At 38.7% G+C, this 16,479-nt stretch overlaps 1 protein-coding gene across 1 annotated transcript in view; it reads left to right on the top strand.

Annotated features, from left to right (window-relative positions):
* CSMD1 (CUB and Sushi multiple domains 1) overlaps positions 1-16,479 on the top strand; it is a 2,093,217-nt gene that overhangs the window by 1,636,236 nt on the left and 440,502 nt on the right. The window contains exon 23 of the mRNA XM_075063712.1: positions 10,423-10,579. Coding sequence (XP_074919813.1) covers positions 10,423-10,579 — 157 coding nt within the window. The remainder of the gene's footprint in view (positions 1-10,422; positions 10,580-16,479) is intronic.

Below are 16,479 nucleotides of genomic sequence, written 5' to 3'. Positions count from 1 at the left end.
GGCCTGAAGCTTGGGGCTTTGCTAGGTTGGAGCTCCCCAGCTCCCTTTGCCCTTCCCCAGCACTGCTCCACTCTAGGTACCCTTCTCAGATTCCCGGCAGCCAGATCCTTCCCTCTCTAGGGAGCTAGAGAGAGAGTGTGTCCTTCTGGCCCTGTGCCATCTTATAAGGGCCAGCTGGGCCCTAATTGCACTGGCTGCAGCTGTAGCTGCTTTCCCAATCAGCCCAGCCTTTCCCTTGCCACAGCCCTCTCCCAGGGCTGTTTTAAGTCCTTCAGGGCAGGAGCTGGGTAACCTCTCCACTACAGTGTATAATAATGTAGGGATGCCCACTGGCAATACAACAACAAAAATATTCTCTTAATGTGAGGGAATCTCTTTTTCATAGTCCTGGGAGTTATTACTGTAACTAAACTGAAGTCTCCCAACTTCAAGAACTGCCCTTTTTGTGAAGTGGTTATGCTGCTTAACAATGGTCACTTAAGATGTCTTTTTGCTTTGGGGTAGGGCACATCCCAAAGAATGGCTCTGTTTGTCTGTCATTCTTTGTCAAAAAGAACAGAGAAAATTAGAGATTCACCTCATATATTTTTCTGTTAGTTCATTCTATGAGGCCTGCTTCTGGTCCTACCAGAAGGAGGCAAAGATCACCCCATCTCACTCCCTCAAAGGGTAGCTCAGGGCCTAGTATATGTCTACACTGAATTTTAAACCCAGAGCAGTGAGCCTCAGAGGCCAGGGTCCAGAGACTCAGGCTCATGCTATGGTGTTAAAAACAGCTGTGTAGATTTCAGACTCAGGCTACCAAATTGGTCAGTTCTTTTATTGACAACATACTACAGGACCAACCAGAGAAATTTTGGGTTATCCTCTCTGAAGAGTAGCTGATTTGAAGAACAGCATTGCAGGGGTCAATAAGATGGACCATTCCATATCCACACCAGTCATTATGCACCATGCTTCCTGGCTTAAAGCCTTTGGAATCCTGAGAGAAGTTCAAAACACTGGTGAGGGTTTCCCCTTTGATGGAATAAAGCAGTTTAGTGAATCTACAAACAAATCCTTACATTTCCTGAAGGATTCAAAGGTATCTCTGCAAACAAGAGACAATTTAGTAGATCACAGACAGCACAAAGATCTCATCCTGCTCAGTTTCTGACCTTTCAAAGAACAGAAGTCCTTAAGAGACTGCTATTTAAGAAAAGATCTCCAGCCTTCATGGTAACAATAGTGTAGCTTTCAACTTTGAGAAAACACTTGTTTTGATGATTTGATCAGGGTTGTGAACTGTCCCACCATCTGGATCATCAGCTGCACTGTTTTACATATTTCCTTCAATCCTTTGTGGAGCATCTTTCTCATTTCATTTCATTCCATCTGTCATCGTGCCTCAGCGGGTCACAGTTCAGGATACCAGATTTAGGACAAACTGGCAAGAAATAGGGCAGGCTTACCTCAAAGTGAGATACTTTTGTTACTGGCTTGGTGTAACATTCTTTCTCACCATACTGGTTAACAAGAAGTAAAAAATGCAATCTCCTTAGGCATTTGAGCACTTATTTAAACACCCAGACACTAGACTTTATGATGAGTGGTTATTGAAAACCAGTTTCATCAAACAAAAGGTCCTTCTGATCCCTGGAGATCAGCCACACAACCAGGTCAATAGAGATCTCAGAACTTACCCAATAATCACACCATTGCCAATCTAATATCTAAAAGGTTTATTTATAAGAGAAGAGAATTAAAAATGGTCAAATAGCCATTATTGCATGTATATGGTCTGTGTTCTTATATCAGGTTTGTAGCAGTGATGTTACAGACTGCTGGCTTGTAAAATCTCTGGTAACTTCCAAAAGATTGGAAGGTCCTCAGTCCATTGATTGGAATGCTTCTTTTACTGTAAGTCCATTGTCCAGAGATCAGAGCAGTAAAGAGGCAAAATGGAGATGTTTTGGGGCTTTTTTTATATCTGCTCCTATGCAGAGGGGATGCTCTCAGTCTTAGTTTGTGGAAAATTACAGGCACAAGATGGAGTCCAGGGTCACATAAGCGAGTCACATGCCCTTTCATGAATACTCATAGGACAGCCATTACCCATATTCTTGCTAAAGCATACTCAGGAAGGCTCAATGGGTGGGGACAAGCCTTTTCTATTGCCCATTGTGTTCTGTAATGGGCCATCAAATTGCATAGTCCATTCACAATGTGCTGGCTAGACTGGATGTAAACTACCTTGTGCCTGTTAACCCAGAAGCAAACATATTTGAAATACTGGTACATGGTCAATATTCATAACTTTAGATACAAAGATTATACATGCATACAAACAGGATAATCATACTCAGCAAATCATAACCTTTACATTAACACTTTAGATTACATACTTTGTACAAGATTTGTTGCAATTGTCTAATAGCAACAGTATTAATGATATAAATGGTCATGTTTCAATCATACAGCATCACACCTTCCTAGACTAATAGCTTATTTTACCAGATCTTTGTCTACTTCTATAGTTCTGATGAAGAATTTTCCAATTGAAGAAATTTGTAGAGCTATTATATGGGCACACACGGAGCAGATGCTGCCTTTGAAACTGCTGTTCTTCAAAAAGCCTTAGACCAAGCTCCTAAGCAGCCATCTCCAAGGATATTGCTTGGGAATCACGTGAAGTGGCTCACTCCTAGAGACATTCTTTGAAGAAGGAGGAGAAGTTACTTACCTTGTATAGCAACTTGAGTTCCTTGAGAAGTTTGTCCCTATGGGTACTCTACTACTTGCCCTCCTTCCCCTCCGCTTCAGAGTCTCATCTTGACAGGAATTTGTGGTGGAGAAGAAACTGAGGGTTGTTTCTCCAATATTGCCCTATATATCCTCAGTATAGGGCACGAGGATAGTTAGGGTGCATGTTTGGATTAATGGTCACTGGTACCAAAAGTCTCTGATGAAAGGCACATGGGTTGCATGTGCACCTTAAGTGGAACACATATAAAGACAAATATCTTGAAGAACTCAGTTCCCGAACAAGGTAAGTAACCTACACTTTTCTTCATCAGCCTCCAAATACCTCAGGAAGGTGTCCACTGCCTACTTTCCGATGTCCCATTCCTATGATCTTTTGGCTCTGACAGAAAGAAGTTCCTAGTATGACAGGTCTAGAGGTTCTAAGCTTGCATGCCCATGGCATGCACTCCCTAGGCCCTAGTTCTCATTCCCATCCCAGTTCTGACCCTACAGAGCCATTGGTGCATGCAGCCTGACAGAAAAATTTTATCTGTTGCCCATTTGAGGATGAGATTCACCTCCTTTTCAGTAGCTCAAATAGCTTCTTAGGTATAGGTGGTTCTCTCCCACATTGAGCAACAAGAGTAGGTATCAAATTAAAAGCAACCTCAGACTAATAGGCAGAAAATTTTGACAGGTATTGCCTTATCTTCTCTGGACAAAGCTGTAGTGCCTGCAACACTATCTCAGCCTGAAGACAGCCAAATATTTCAGGATCTTTTCCACCACATGTTAAATACCTGAGAAGGTGATGCAGGAAAAATCGCAAACTCTTAAATATCTTACACATATTATTGCCTAGTTGTTTGGCTGTGCCAAATAACAATGGTTTATTGTAGACAGCAAGATATATCTGTCAGACACCGGCATTTATTGCACCAGCCTCCAAAAAAAGTGGACAGATGCTATCAGGTAACCTTCATCTGGATTTGATTATTTTTATACCTATCCAGTCCCAGGTTCCCTAGACAGGGATCAGGCAACAAGGGGTGCTGAAAACAACACCCAGAGACAAAAAAACCCCAAAATGTCCAGATTTATTTGGAAGGAAAAATTTCTGGTCAGCAAGTCTTCACTTTACGTATCTCTGATTATTAGACCTCGTTAATGGCAAATGGCTACCTGAATTGGCATAAAGTATTAGACAGTTTGGATAAACTCCCTCAAGACAGCAGGGAAGAGCTCAAATCTATAATTGCTGAAAATCAGGTGGTAGTGTGGATTTCCTTTCAGGCAGTTACTATGTGCCTTGGATACAGCAGTGAGGTGCATGGCAACATACATTCCTATGCATATAGCTTCTTGGTTGTAGGCATCAGGGATTCCAAAGGACATGCAAACAATAGTTATGCTTACCTCCAAGCAGTCATTCTGAGGTCTTGATTGAGAGCCATTATGGTGATATGTGCATGATCTTTATTCCTTTTTTGGGGGACCGGCTTTGTTGTTTTCAGGGGGACTAGAATCTTATCGCTCCACACCTAGAGCTCATCAAGCTGGGATAGTCCATACAATTTCAGAGCCTACCTATTCCTCACCCTTTACTGTTTATAGAGGTAAGAATAAGAAAATTGTCCATTATGTTAAGAGATTCTAACGCAAATATCCTTTTCTGCTGGCTGTGAACAATCCTCAGGTCCTTGGCACTTGAGGAATCCAGTCTCAATTTAGGATACTTAAACATTCCCTCATCTTGTCCATATAACTTGTTTTTTGTGCTTCCACTTCTATTGCCACTCATACACTTGCACAGGCCCTTTAAATCAATGGTCATAAATAATGTCTAGTTACTTGAAGGGAGAAGATTTTTCAAGGCTGAATGATGCCAGGGCATCTCCCAATCAATTCATCATCACTTTCTAAGCAGGATGATTTAGGTTAAAAATATGAGGTTGTTAAGGACATGGCATGACAAAAGGCATGAGATTTCAGAGGTAAGGCTCTTAGGGACAGATATGCAATGGTACTGACATGCCTAAAGATGCAGATAGGCACCTAAAGCCTTATTTTTAAGGTATTTAGGTGCCTAATGATGCTGATAGGTGCCAAGTGGGGTTTTCAAAAGTGCCTAGGTTCCCAAATCCCAAGTACCTTTAAAAAGTTGACCCTCAATGCTTACTCCTACAAAGCAGAGCATATGTAGCATTAAATATTGACTAAAATCCTGTCCCTTGCTTTCAGGTGCCCAATTAAGGTACCTTTGGGACCTGATTTTCAAAGGCTAAGTACTTTCTGAAAATCTGGATCCTTTAAGTGACTTGAGTGGAGTATCCAAAAAATGGAGGGACCCAAAAATCACTAATCTCTTTTGAAAACGCCGCCTGCCCTAGAAGGAGAAAGTGCATTTTATAGGAACTCAATGTTGTTCACTTAAATTCACTGGTAGGTTAGGAAATGCCTTTCAAAGCAACTGGGATTTTAAATATGTTGGATTGAACATGATCATGAAAAGCCTAGGCACAGAAAGATGATTTTTGAGCAGAGTATTAACTGTTTCTTTCCATTGTCAATATAAATAAAAATGTACACTAGTATAGTGGATTTTTTTGAATTAACATCTGTTGTTCTACTTGTTTAAATGGTGACATTGGAAGCTGAAACCCTGTCTTTTCCCACAAATTAAGCATAGCATGGACAATAAAAGTATAAGCTTCCTACATGGCCTCAGCAAACATGCCTCAGCCCTGAATGGTATGAAGTTTCTCTGTGGGTTGCTCCTTGGCATTATGGTCTCCTAGCATGGACCTCTTAATAGAGACTTTCAATAAAATGTCCAATGTTGACAGTATTTTCTACAATATGAAAAGCTGTCCACTAAATTTTGGACTCCAAACACCAGATAACTTACATAGGTCACAGAACAGACATCAGCTTGTAAGGACTTTAAACTTCATATTGATCAAAGCTGGAGTTTAACTTTGAGAAGCTTACTCCTGGGGAAATTCTGCACCAAAAAAGGAAAAATTCTCCACAAATGTTTTAAAATTCTGAATATATTGTTTGTCAAAATAATACAATATAATCATGCAAGTTTCAATTATTTTTTGTAATTTATTTCAAAATACCTTTCATCAAGTATGTCTGTAACAATACAGACAAAAAAAGAAAAAGATTCAGGAAATGGTTGTATTTTTTGGACCAACAGGTTCCTTACTAAGCATATTAATACAGAACTTTGAGTAATTCATTTAAACTACAATACAGAAATGTATTTTCAGTATCCCTCAGAAGTCAGTACACAGGGCTCAGGGGTAATGGAGGAGCTGAGGGAGAGGGAAGGAGCTGGAGAGTCAACCTGGAGCATTGTTGGGTGTGGGTGGGAGAAGTATGGAAGAAGGTTTTTGAGTGGAGGGACAGGAGGATTCTTAGGGAGTTGGGGAGCCTCCTCTATGCAGCCCCTGGCTGACCCCTAGCCTCTCCCATTCAGTCAGGCACATCTGCCCCAATCTCCCGATGTCCTTGCAGCCTCTTTCCCCTCCCACTGGGTCCCTGGAACCCGCCCCCCCAATCTCCTGTGTCTCTAGAGCTTCCTACCACACATCCCACTGTGGTCCTACGTGCCCCCTCCCATTCAGCCCCAAGATCAATGCTGTCACCCCACTAGCTCCTGAGCCTGCGCCCTGGTCTGCCCACCTCCACTAGCCCTTCTGAACCCCAGTCTGTGACCCTCCAGCAACCCCCTGTACCTCGCGCTGTCTGTCCCATACCTCCTCTCCTGGCCCCACTGTGAGGAACACAGCCTCTTCCTTGTCTCTCTCCACCAATTGGCTGCCCTCTCTCCTGGCACCACAGCAGGCCCTGGTGGGCAAAAGATGTAACTGCAACATCTCTCCAGCAGAATCTATATTTTGCAGAGAAAAAAAAGAAGTCTGCCAGGGGATATGAATTTGGTGCATGTGCAGTGGCATAGAATTCCTCCAAGAGTGGAAGCAATAACATTGATGAAATGCTCTATAGCCCATATTCAATTATCTCAGCTAGCTAGTTCCCAAGAGTTATAAAGAGAAACATTTGTATATTGTCTAATCTGGGTTTTTGAACAATTCTATTTTTTTAATTACGATTTCTAGTTATATATTTTAAGGAAATTATCATCCTATAGGGTAAAACCTAACAAAAAAGCCATCATTTTGGCACACTTGCAAAACATGGTGTGTAAACTCCCTTTGGCTCAATAGGAATTTTTGAACTTAGTACTTTTTTTTTTCATGTTGCTATTCAAAAATGAAAACATGAGATTTAATTAAAAGCTCTCTATGTGACTAAGCTGACCAATTCAAATTGGAAATGAAAAAGTCAAAAAAAAAAATGAAAAACAAGGGAGCAAACTAAAAAAAAATGCTAATTTTTAAAATAGTTTCCATTAAAAAAAACTTTTTTTTTTAAAGATTAAAATGTTTTTGGAAAAAAATATTTTAACTAATACTTGTTTTTTGAAGAAAAATATTTTCATTTGAAAAAAAAAATGAGACCAGCTTTACTGCCGACATCATTGATAATTGTAGGAATTATGCCTAGATATAGAAATTAATTGTTTCACAACAAAACAAACCAGTTTATCAAGTTATTATTGATTAACATCATTAGAATTACCTGCATGAGTAAGTACTAATGACATGAATAAGGGATTTAGGATCAAGACTGTTGACTTCAGTGGGCCTATTTGTGTGATTAAGAAGTACTCGTGGGTGAAGGTTTGCATGTTTGGGCCAAAGTTTGAAAATGTAGGGAAGGGAACGATAGTAGCTTGGGGGGCAGGGGATGAGGATTCAAATAAAAAAAAAATTAAAACAGAACCACGGTTATGTGAAAATACCTAAACCACATAACTAGGTTAAATTGTTATTGTAATTCTAAACCATTCTTCCTCTAATCCCCACTTTATTAATTTAATATATTTAATTTTGTCATGTCTAAAATGCAGATTGTAAACTATTCGCTCTAGGAACTATAGATGAAATGCTGAGTATATTGACGTCAATAATAGTTTTGCCATTTACTTCAGTGGGGCCAGGATTTCATCCTGTCTCTTACTTTTTCTGTAAACCACTTTTGCACACACCTGTGTACTGAAACGTAGTAAATGATGAGGAGGATCAAAAGAGAAATGCATTATATTTTTGAAGAGATTATCACAAATAACTCTGAGGTAAAAGCAAACTAGAAACTATCAACTAGTTGATAGAATCTATTTAATGATAGCAACCATAGGACAAACAAATTACTTAAGTAAAATAAGCAGTTGCTTTATTACTGCTCTTTCTTCATTGTTTCCAGTCATCTCAGCTTTAGTTAATGCAATGGTGCTTCAAGGTGTGTCAAAGTGAAGTTTGGGAACTGGTACTATATATCTTATACCAAAGCACAGTGGTGATAATAAAAGTATCTCTAACACAGAGGTAAGCAAGAGAGGAGACCTTTACAGAGGGGATGTCTCACTAAATGTCTTATCATTCCTTTATATGAAGCCATTATGATTACCATAACCCTATACATAGAAACTTGCTGTAAAACTGTAGTGGGTTGTGAGTTCCTAGATAGCAGCTATTTTCCCCCCTCTTTTAAAGACTAATAACCAGATCACTTTTTTTTTAAATAATAATTGCAAGTGGTACCCGTGACATTAAATAAAGGTAATTCACATGATGTCTAAAAACAGGCAAAATATATTTTGCCTTTTACAAACCCAGTGAATTGCAAAGTGTATTTAATCAAAGTGTTTTAAAATAAATTCCACAGTGCCTCTATACATGAATTCAGTTTTCACAACAGATTTACAATCCTCAGATACATAACTTTTAATTAACATGTTAAAAGAACTGTAGTTTGTCCTGGGTCAGATCAGCACAGCACCACTATATGAAGAGCTGGACACATTTTGTGAGATATTCTTAGCATGCTACCCATGGTTCCAGTCCTGCAAGGACAGACACATTAGCAGGAACTCCCTGAGTTTAATGGGGGCTCTGTGTGGGCGCAGCGATATGTCTGCCTGAAGGGCCCAAGATGCAATCTATGAAATTCTCATTAGTGCTGTGGTTAATACACATCTGTGTGCTCTACATATTGCACAGGTAAAGCCCTGAATAATGCATTGTCCACATGCATCTTTACCTGTTACAGTCAGAAAGTTCATTCTTTACATCTAAATATTTTTATCAAGCTAATCAGTTTTCATAGACCTGTCCAGAAATCAATATCCGTATTAATTTGTTGGTACTCATGATGAACTTTCCAGACATTTATTCCCAAAGATCTCATGGGGACTTTTCCGATTCCAGCTATTGGCAGTCAGTCACCAGTGTGGCTGCTTTAGTACAACCTTCCCCAGTTTAGACAATATAAATAGATTTTCACCAATGCATCTTGTTTTGGTTTCAAGCAGTAATACGCCATCCTGGTGCAAATGATGACTTACTTTGTCTAAACTAGCAATCTGCAGAGGTGCAATTAAACAAGTGACTGATCATTGAGGGCTGGAATCAGGGCAGATTCCCAGTGTAGACCAGCCTACGGATACACAAACGAATAGACAGAGTTTAAGGAAAGGGGAACACAAACAGGGATTCTTATACAGCTCAGCTGCAGTCACATTAGGCAACACAGCAAAACTGGGTAATCAGGGTAGAGTTTTTATTGTACATTAGAAACCAAATGTATAGAGTTGTCATCTTATTGTAGAAACACATTTTTTCACTGATCCTGTACAAATATTCTCATAGGGAATAAATCTTTTTATGGAAGCATAAATTCAATGAAAGTATATATGCTTTATGTAATAATAAGAAAAAAATAGTTTACTGAATTCATTTAGTGTCCTCAAAAATACCACAGGGGACCATTTGGGGACTTGAGGGCTTTGATTTTTATTTTTATTTTTTTTTTAATACTAGAGGAAAACATAAAAAATCCAAAATCAATACCAGGTTCCCTTAGTATGAGTCCTGTATTCATGGCCAATCAAAAGCACATTTCTTTGATTGAACAATTTTAAAAGCATAGTGGTTAATGTTGTTGATTTTTCCTGTTGCATATTAAAAACAAACTTCCCTGTAGTTTGTTTGGATAGTGAAGCATACATCTCTCTGATGTGATATCAAATTATTACCTCAGGCACAGAGTCTGAAATAAAAAGTGACAGTTTGGCTTCAGTGCCTCAATCTAGCTTTTAATATATTCAGACACGAGGGAACAGAGTGGAAGAAGGTTCACCTCATCCCTGCTTTGACAATGATTTTAGAAAAGACACTCTTGACTGAAATGTCACAAACCTTTTCAGCTTTTGTAAATGGATTATGGGGGGAAAAAGGGTGAGGTTATGAAACCTCTGAGGATAGATCCATGTATAAATATTAATTTTATTCCAGATAAGCTCACAAAATGTTTGTGTATATATATGGACTATATATATATATTGTGGAATATTTTTGTCTTTCATCTGAATGCAAAACTAAGAAAGACATTTAAGAAAAAAATGTCTTTTCTGTGCCACGGTTACAGATTGTTTAGGAACTGGTTGTAAGAAAAGGCTATCTATCTTAGAAGCAGCTTCATAGCTATTGTTTAAAAGTAAATTAAACTAATTCAATTACTAGAAAAATAACAAACAGTTTCATGCTGTGATTTGATTTTTACAAGGTGTATGATGGAAAAGACAGTTCTTCTCGTCCTCTGGGGGTCTTCACTAAAAATGAACTGATGGGACTGTTCCTGAATAGCACCTCTAACCATTTGTGGATAGAATTTAATACCAATGGATCTGATACTGACCAAGGATTTCAGCTCACATACACCAGTAAGTAGCTTACAAAAAACATGTAGCTTTGGAGGGTGAGAGAAGGGTGTTTGTTTTAAAGAGAGATATGTAACCATTCTAGTTGGCTGACATGGTTTCTCACAAAAATGAGGAATATTAGTACCTAGTCTCTATACTGTTTATGAGATTACATTTTAATTTCAAACACAGCTGGGTTGGTGAGGAATTTAAGTACATTAATAAAAGCAATATTTTGAATCTTTGCACACTAGGAAAGCGTTATTCTTTGGTGAACAGAACAGTGGGGATTGATTTAAAAAAAAAAGAAAATGTGACATATATGTACTACGGATTGAGTATATTAGTGTCCTACTCTGGCAGAAATTAGTGAGATTTTTAAAAGTGGGCACTTAACCTGAGCAACCAAATGTAGGAAGAAAAATGTTAGGGCTTAAAAGACAAGAACTTTGGGCCTCATTGTCTCATAAACAAGAATAACTTATGTAAGGGAGAGGTAATACCATGAGCTGAAAAACTGATGAATCTCATGATTTCTTAGCCGCATGGTTGCCCAGTTTGCCTCTGACCCTGTAGAAAAAGATGGGGATCCTGTCCAGAATTCAGGGATCTCATAAGATCAGCAGAAAGTAAGAGTCCGATAGGCAAGTTTACTTGTGTCTCCTCTCCATTACCCTGCCCCACCAACTTCTGCAGTGGTCTTTGGGAGTGATGGAAACTGTGCTTGCATGGTCTCCTCTCTCTGCTGTGTCTCTTAGAACTCTCGTTAAGGTGGGGATCTGCAGCATACAGAGAGAATTAACCTCAATCTATATGAACTTGTGCTGACGCTGACTTTCTTCATGGATTGGGGGCAGAAGATCCAAGAGAGTGTTGCCACTTTCCCTCTCTTAAAAAGCAGCAAAGAATCCTGTGGCACCTTATAGACTAACAGACGTTTTGGAGCATGAGCTTTCGTAGGTGAATACCCACTTCGTCAGATGCATGAAGTGGAAATTTCCAGGGGCAGGTATATATGTGCAGGCAACATAGAGATAATGAGGTTAATTCAATCAGGGAGGATGAGGCCCTGTTCTAGCAGTTGAGGTGTGAAAACCAAGGGAGGAGAAACTGGTTTTGTAGCTGGCAAGCCATTCACAGTCTTTGTTTAATCCTGAGCTGATGGTGTCAAATTTGCAGATGAACTGAAGCTCAGCAGTTTCTCTTTGAAGTCTGGTCCTGAAGTTTTTTTGCTGCAGGATGGCCACCTTAAGGTCTGCTATAGTGTGGCCAGGGAGGTTGAAGTGCTCTCCTACAGGTTTTTGTATATTGCCATTCCTGATATCTGATTTGTGTCCATTTATCCTTTTCCGTAGTGACTGTCCAGTTTGGCCGATGTACATAGCAGAGGGGCATTGCTGGCATATGATGGCGTATATTACATTGGTGGACGTGCAGGTGAATGAACCAGTGATGGTGTGGCTGATCTGGTTAGGTCCTGTGATGGTGTCGCTGGTGTAGATATGTGGGCAGAGTTGGCATCGAGGTTTGTTGCATGGATTGGTTCCTGAGCTAGAGTTACTATGGTGCGGTGTGCAGTTACTGGTGAGAATATGTTTCAGGTTTCCCTCTCTTGTCTCCTTTCACTGTAGTCCTGCTTCCTCCAGTTGCAGTAAACTTAAACTCCATGGACCCATAGGGAAGAAATTCTGCAGTATTAGGGGAACCTAAGAAATATTTCATGTAGGTAGATTTCACTCATCTGTGGGTGCAAGTGCAGTTGTAAAAGTGAACATGGAGTCCCTTGTTTTCTATACACTAGAACTTTATCGTAAATTTTCTAGCAGAGTAGAAATTTTATAAGGTCAGAAGTTCTATTTGGGTTGTTTTTGTTTTTCTGTAAAGTGAATAAAATAGACTGGTGACAACTATAAGACTGTTAAAGGGATCTGGTAATTGTTGGCTTAATAAATCTAATGCCAAATAAATCCATCGAATCTATATCTGATTTCTCAGTTTTAGATGCCCACAAAGAGTACATCACCTGCCATTAACGTATTGTCTTTGTGGTCCTTTTTTCAGTCATCTATATGCAAAACCAGTAATGAAGCAATTAATAACATCAGATTTTAGAACTACCAAAATGCATGATTAACAACACTGAACTCAATTCTGGTGCTTGTGCAAATGCTTTTTTTGCTTTTTAACATTCTGAGGCTCTTTATATGATGCTGAAATTAAAAACACTATAATAAGTGAGTTGAATGACCCATGAAAGCAGAAAAATGGTGCTCATCTTAGTTTCAATATCTCATTAGCAAAACAATGATACAGAAATCCATAGACTAAGTAAGTATACAATCATGCCTTGTACTAGTCAGAATGTGAGCAGATCTTGGCATCAAATATATGGGGAATTCAATTGTCAGTCAAATCGTTTATGTAGGAAGGCTCAGGAAGGCAAGAAAAATTGTAAATGAAGATTAAAATTTTGTAGTGATCTCTCTCCTTGATCAGTAACTAACTACAGATAATTCTGGAGGAACAGATATAATACAGTGGATGGAGGTTCAGTGTTTAGTAGGATGATGGAGGGATCTGTGGTATATCCCAGCTAGGAGTGAGATAAATGGGAAGTTCTTGATTCCTCAAGGCTCAAGTTGTTATCAGCCAGTCATCCTGAAGTACTTTGTATTCCACAATACATGGACAGTAAACATTAGACTAGCATTTCAACCTAGCCCTGATTGACTAAGGCTGCTATGACCTGCGGGAGCAAATTTGGTAGCAGTTTAGCAATGTAGTAGAATTGGCAGTGCCTGGGTTTGGGGATAGAAGAAAAGTAGTAACCTTGTTTCTTTGGGTTTTTTTAAGACATAACTATACGTAAACACTATATATACAATTGAAGTAGGGCTTGTTCTCTGTGTCCACCAAGGGAAAGACAAGAAGTAATTGACTTAATTTGCAGCAAGGATTTAGGTTAGATATTAGGAAAAGTTTCCTAACTGAAAGGGTAATTAAGCACTGGAACAAGTTACCTAGGGAGGCTGTGGAATCCCCATCACTGGAGATTGTTAAGTCCAGTTTAGACAAACACCTTTCAGACATGGTCTAGGTATAGTTAGTCCTGCCCCTCAGTGCAAGGAGATGGATTAGATTACCTCTTGAGGTCCCTTTCAACCATCATTTCTATGATTTCTAAGTGTGGAAATGTGGGAGAGGGAATGTCTGTTACAGTGTATAGAAGGCATCCACATTGGTATTGCAGGAATTGATTATGATCATATTTTTTAGTGGGGGAGAACAAAAACAAAGCCTTAGGCTGGTTGGTATCAAGTATCTACCCTCAAACAATAAATTAAATTTCTTTAGCTTGGTCTATTTTTAAGTGTCCTTTATCTACCAAAAAGTTGGGAAGTAAAAAGTTTCTTCTGCCAAGATGATTAATGGATCATTTTAGCCTCAAGAATTAATCCAAAGATGTGTACATATTATTATGTACTCTATTATTGTTTTAATCCTTTTTAAACATAGTTCAGCAAAATGTCTCAGAGTTTTCCTTTCTCTCTGCTCTGAATTTTATTGAACAGCAGTGGAAGGACTAAAAAGGTCCAAAGAATGTAAGAGGCCTTTTTCAGCTGTTTTAAGTTCCCAAGCTTGGAAGACATCAATGAAGCACCAGATGGAAAGACATAAGCTTGAAAATGCCATATGGAGTAGCCACAACTTACTTCATTGTGACCTTTATTTGTTTGGATCAAAAATGTCAGTGTTGTTTTTTATAATTTCTGTTGTTATAGTTGCCTGAATCTTTTCTATCCAATTAAAATTTTCCTTGCCTAGACATTTGTAGGAGTTTTGGAGGGAACATGATGGAGCCTCAGGCACTCCCTCAGCTGGACTTAACATTCCTGTTTTCTAATTAGCAGGAAGCCTATGTCATTCTAGTGTAAAGTACTAGTGTTGTGTGCTGCTGTGTCAGCTGTATTTAACCTTAAATTGATATTCAAATTAAAATAGAATCTTACTAATGTCACAGAATGACAAACAATAAAAGATACAGACACAGTTGTTTGGTAAAGCTAATAGATTGCAAGTTTAAATAACAAGCAATACAGCACAGTATCTGAGTAACAATCAGGGTAGTCTCCTTGCAGAGGCTGACCACTGCACTTGTGTTCCTGTCACCAGAGGAAACTCAACACATGCTGTGACTTTATGAGTGCTCATTTCCGTGTTGAGAATTGAGCTGAATACAAATATTCCTCTGATCCTGTGTCCCATAATAAGGTTGTTTCCTTTTCAGTCGGTTTCTAATCCTCATACATTTGACAGTGTTCTCCCCCTTTGTAGGCAGCCCACTTTCTCTTGATTTTGAGCAGAAAACACTTATCACAAATTAGCACTGTCACATTCAGTTTTCCCTGCTGTTCTGAGATGAAGAATGCAAAGTCCTAATTTCATGACTGAAGATCTAAAATGTAATGTCCAGAATTGAAAATCTGATCATAAGAGTTTGACTTAACCTCACACAAGGTGACTCCATCCTCTTAAATGAGTCTTAGACATACTGTGTAAGATAACATGCTTGCCTGCATCTAATCAAAACAAAGTTATTTTATTTTCCATACACTGCCAATCCACAAGTAAAGGCTTTTCAGCTACCCACTAAACCTTCCAAGGTTTCAAATATCAAAGAGTGATAAGACTGAAGCCAGGTACCTCTTCTTACTCTTCCTCCCCAGAAAAAAAAAAAAGCCTTTTGTTTCTGTAGAGAATAAATTAGAATCACGTTTTCCCACACAATTTAAGCAGGGATGGTCAAACGCACAGTGGACAAAACAGTGTCTTTCACTCAATGCCAAAACAATAACTTCCGGAAACCTATTTGTTCCTATTTGAGTTTAAAGCTAGAAACTTTTTATTTTATTTTATTTTTTTTGAAAGAAGGAACTGCATTTGGGATCAGGTGGAAAGAACTAACAATGGCAAAATACCAGGTGTCTGAAATGAGTTTTCCATATCAGGATTCCTGGAGTTCTAAAAAATAGGTATTTTTCTAGAGAAAGCTGATGTCAGTGAAGTGATTACCTTGAACTGGAACACTTGGGTTTTCTTTAATAACTGATCCAAAAGAGCCTTCAACCTTCAATTTTTGCACCCATCCAATGGTGTCCTGATGTTGATATAGACTCAGGACTATATGTGGTTATTTTGATTTTCATGGTTTAATATTATTGTTACTAACATTCATATTTGTCAGCTTCAATATTTAGCATATCTGGCCAGCATTTGATTACTGGGAAGAATAGGTCAGACCTTGCAGAGTGGAAGAATAGATAGTGTAAAAAATTTCTCAGCTATGATAGTGTTTTGGCATCTAGACAATTCTATTATTGTAAATATGTTGCATTGCTCAGTTTTAGTTGTGAGTTGTAAAAGTTTTCTACCTAAATGATTGTGAAGAGGTAGGAAATAGTGAGAGTTGGAAGCTGAAGGTAAAGATCTTAATTAGAGGAAAAATTTAATTTCTAAATCCTGAATAAAAGTGTTAAATAAGGATGTAATAGAATCTTGAACTGAAGTTGAATCTAGTCTACTTCATATTGTACAATAACTTAAACATCTAGAAGAGCATAGGAGTGAAAACAAAGTTCTGAAACTCTTTCAAACTCACTGTCTTACCCTTACACACAAACAAACTCAAAACCTGGAATCTGGTGGCTTTCCCTCAGGCCACATTGTGTCAGCTGAATAAAATAAAAAAAAATAATGAATAGAAGCTGTTGGAGTTTTCACTCAGGGTACGTCTACACTACGGGATTATTCCAATTTTACATAAACCGGTTTTATAAAACAGATTGTATAAAGTTGACTGCACGCGGCCACACTAAGCACATTAATTCGGCGGTGTGCGTCCATGGTCTGAGGCTAGCGTC

The sequence above is a fragment of the Chelonoidis abingdonii genome, chromosome 3 (assembly GCF_003597395.2).
Source record: "Chelonoidis abingdonii isolate Lonesome George chromosome 3, CheloAbing_2.0, whole genome shotgun sequence".
NCBI lineage: Eukaryota > Metazoa > Chordata > Testudines > Testudinidae > Chelonoidis > Chelonoidis abingdonii.
The sequence above is the reverse complement of the archived record's forward strand: the minus strand, read 5'-3'. Positions and strand labels throughout refer to the sequence as shown.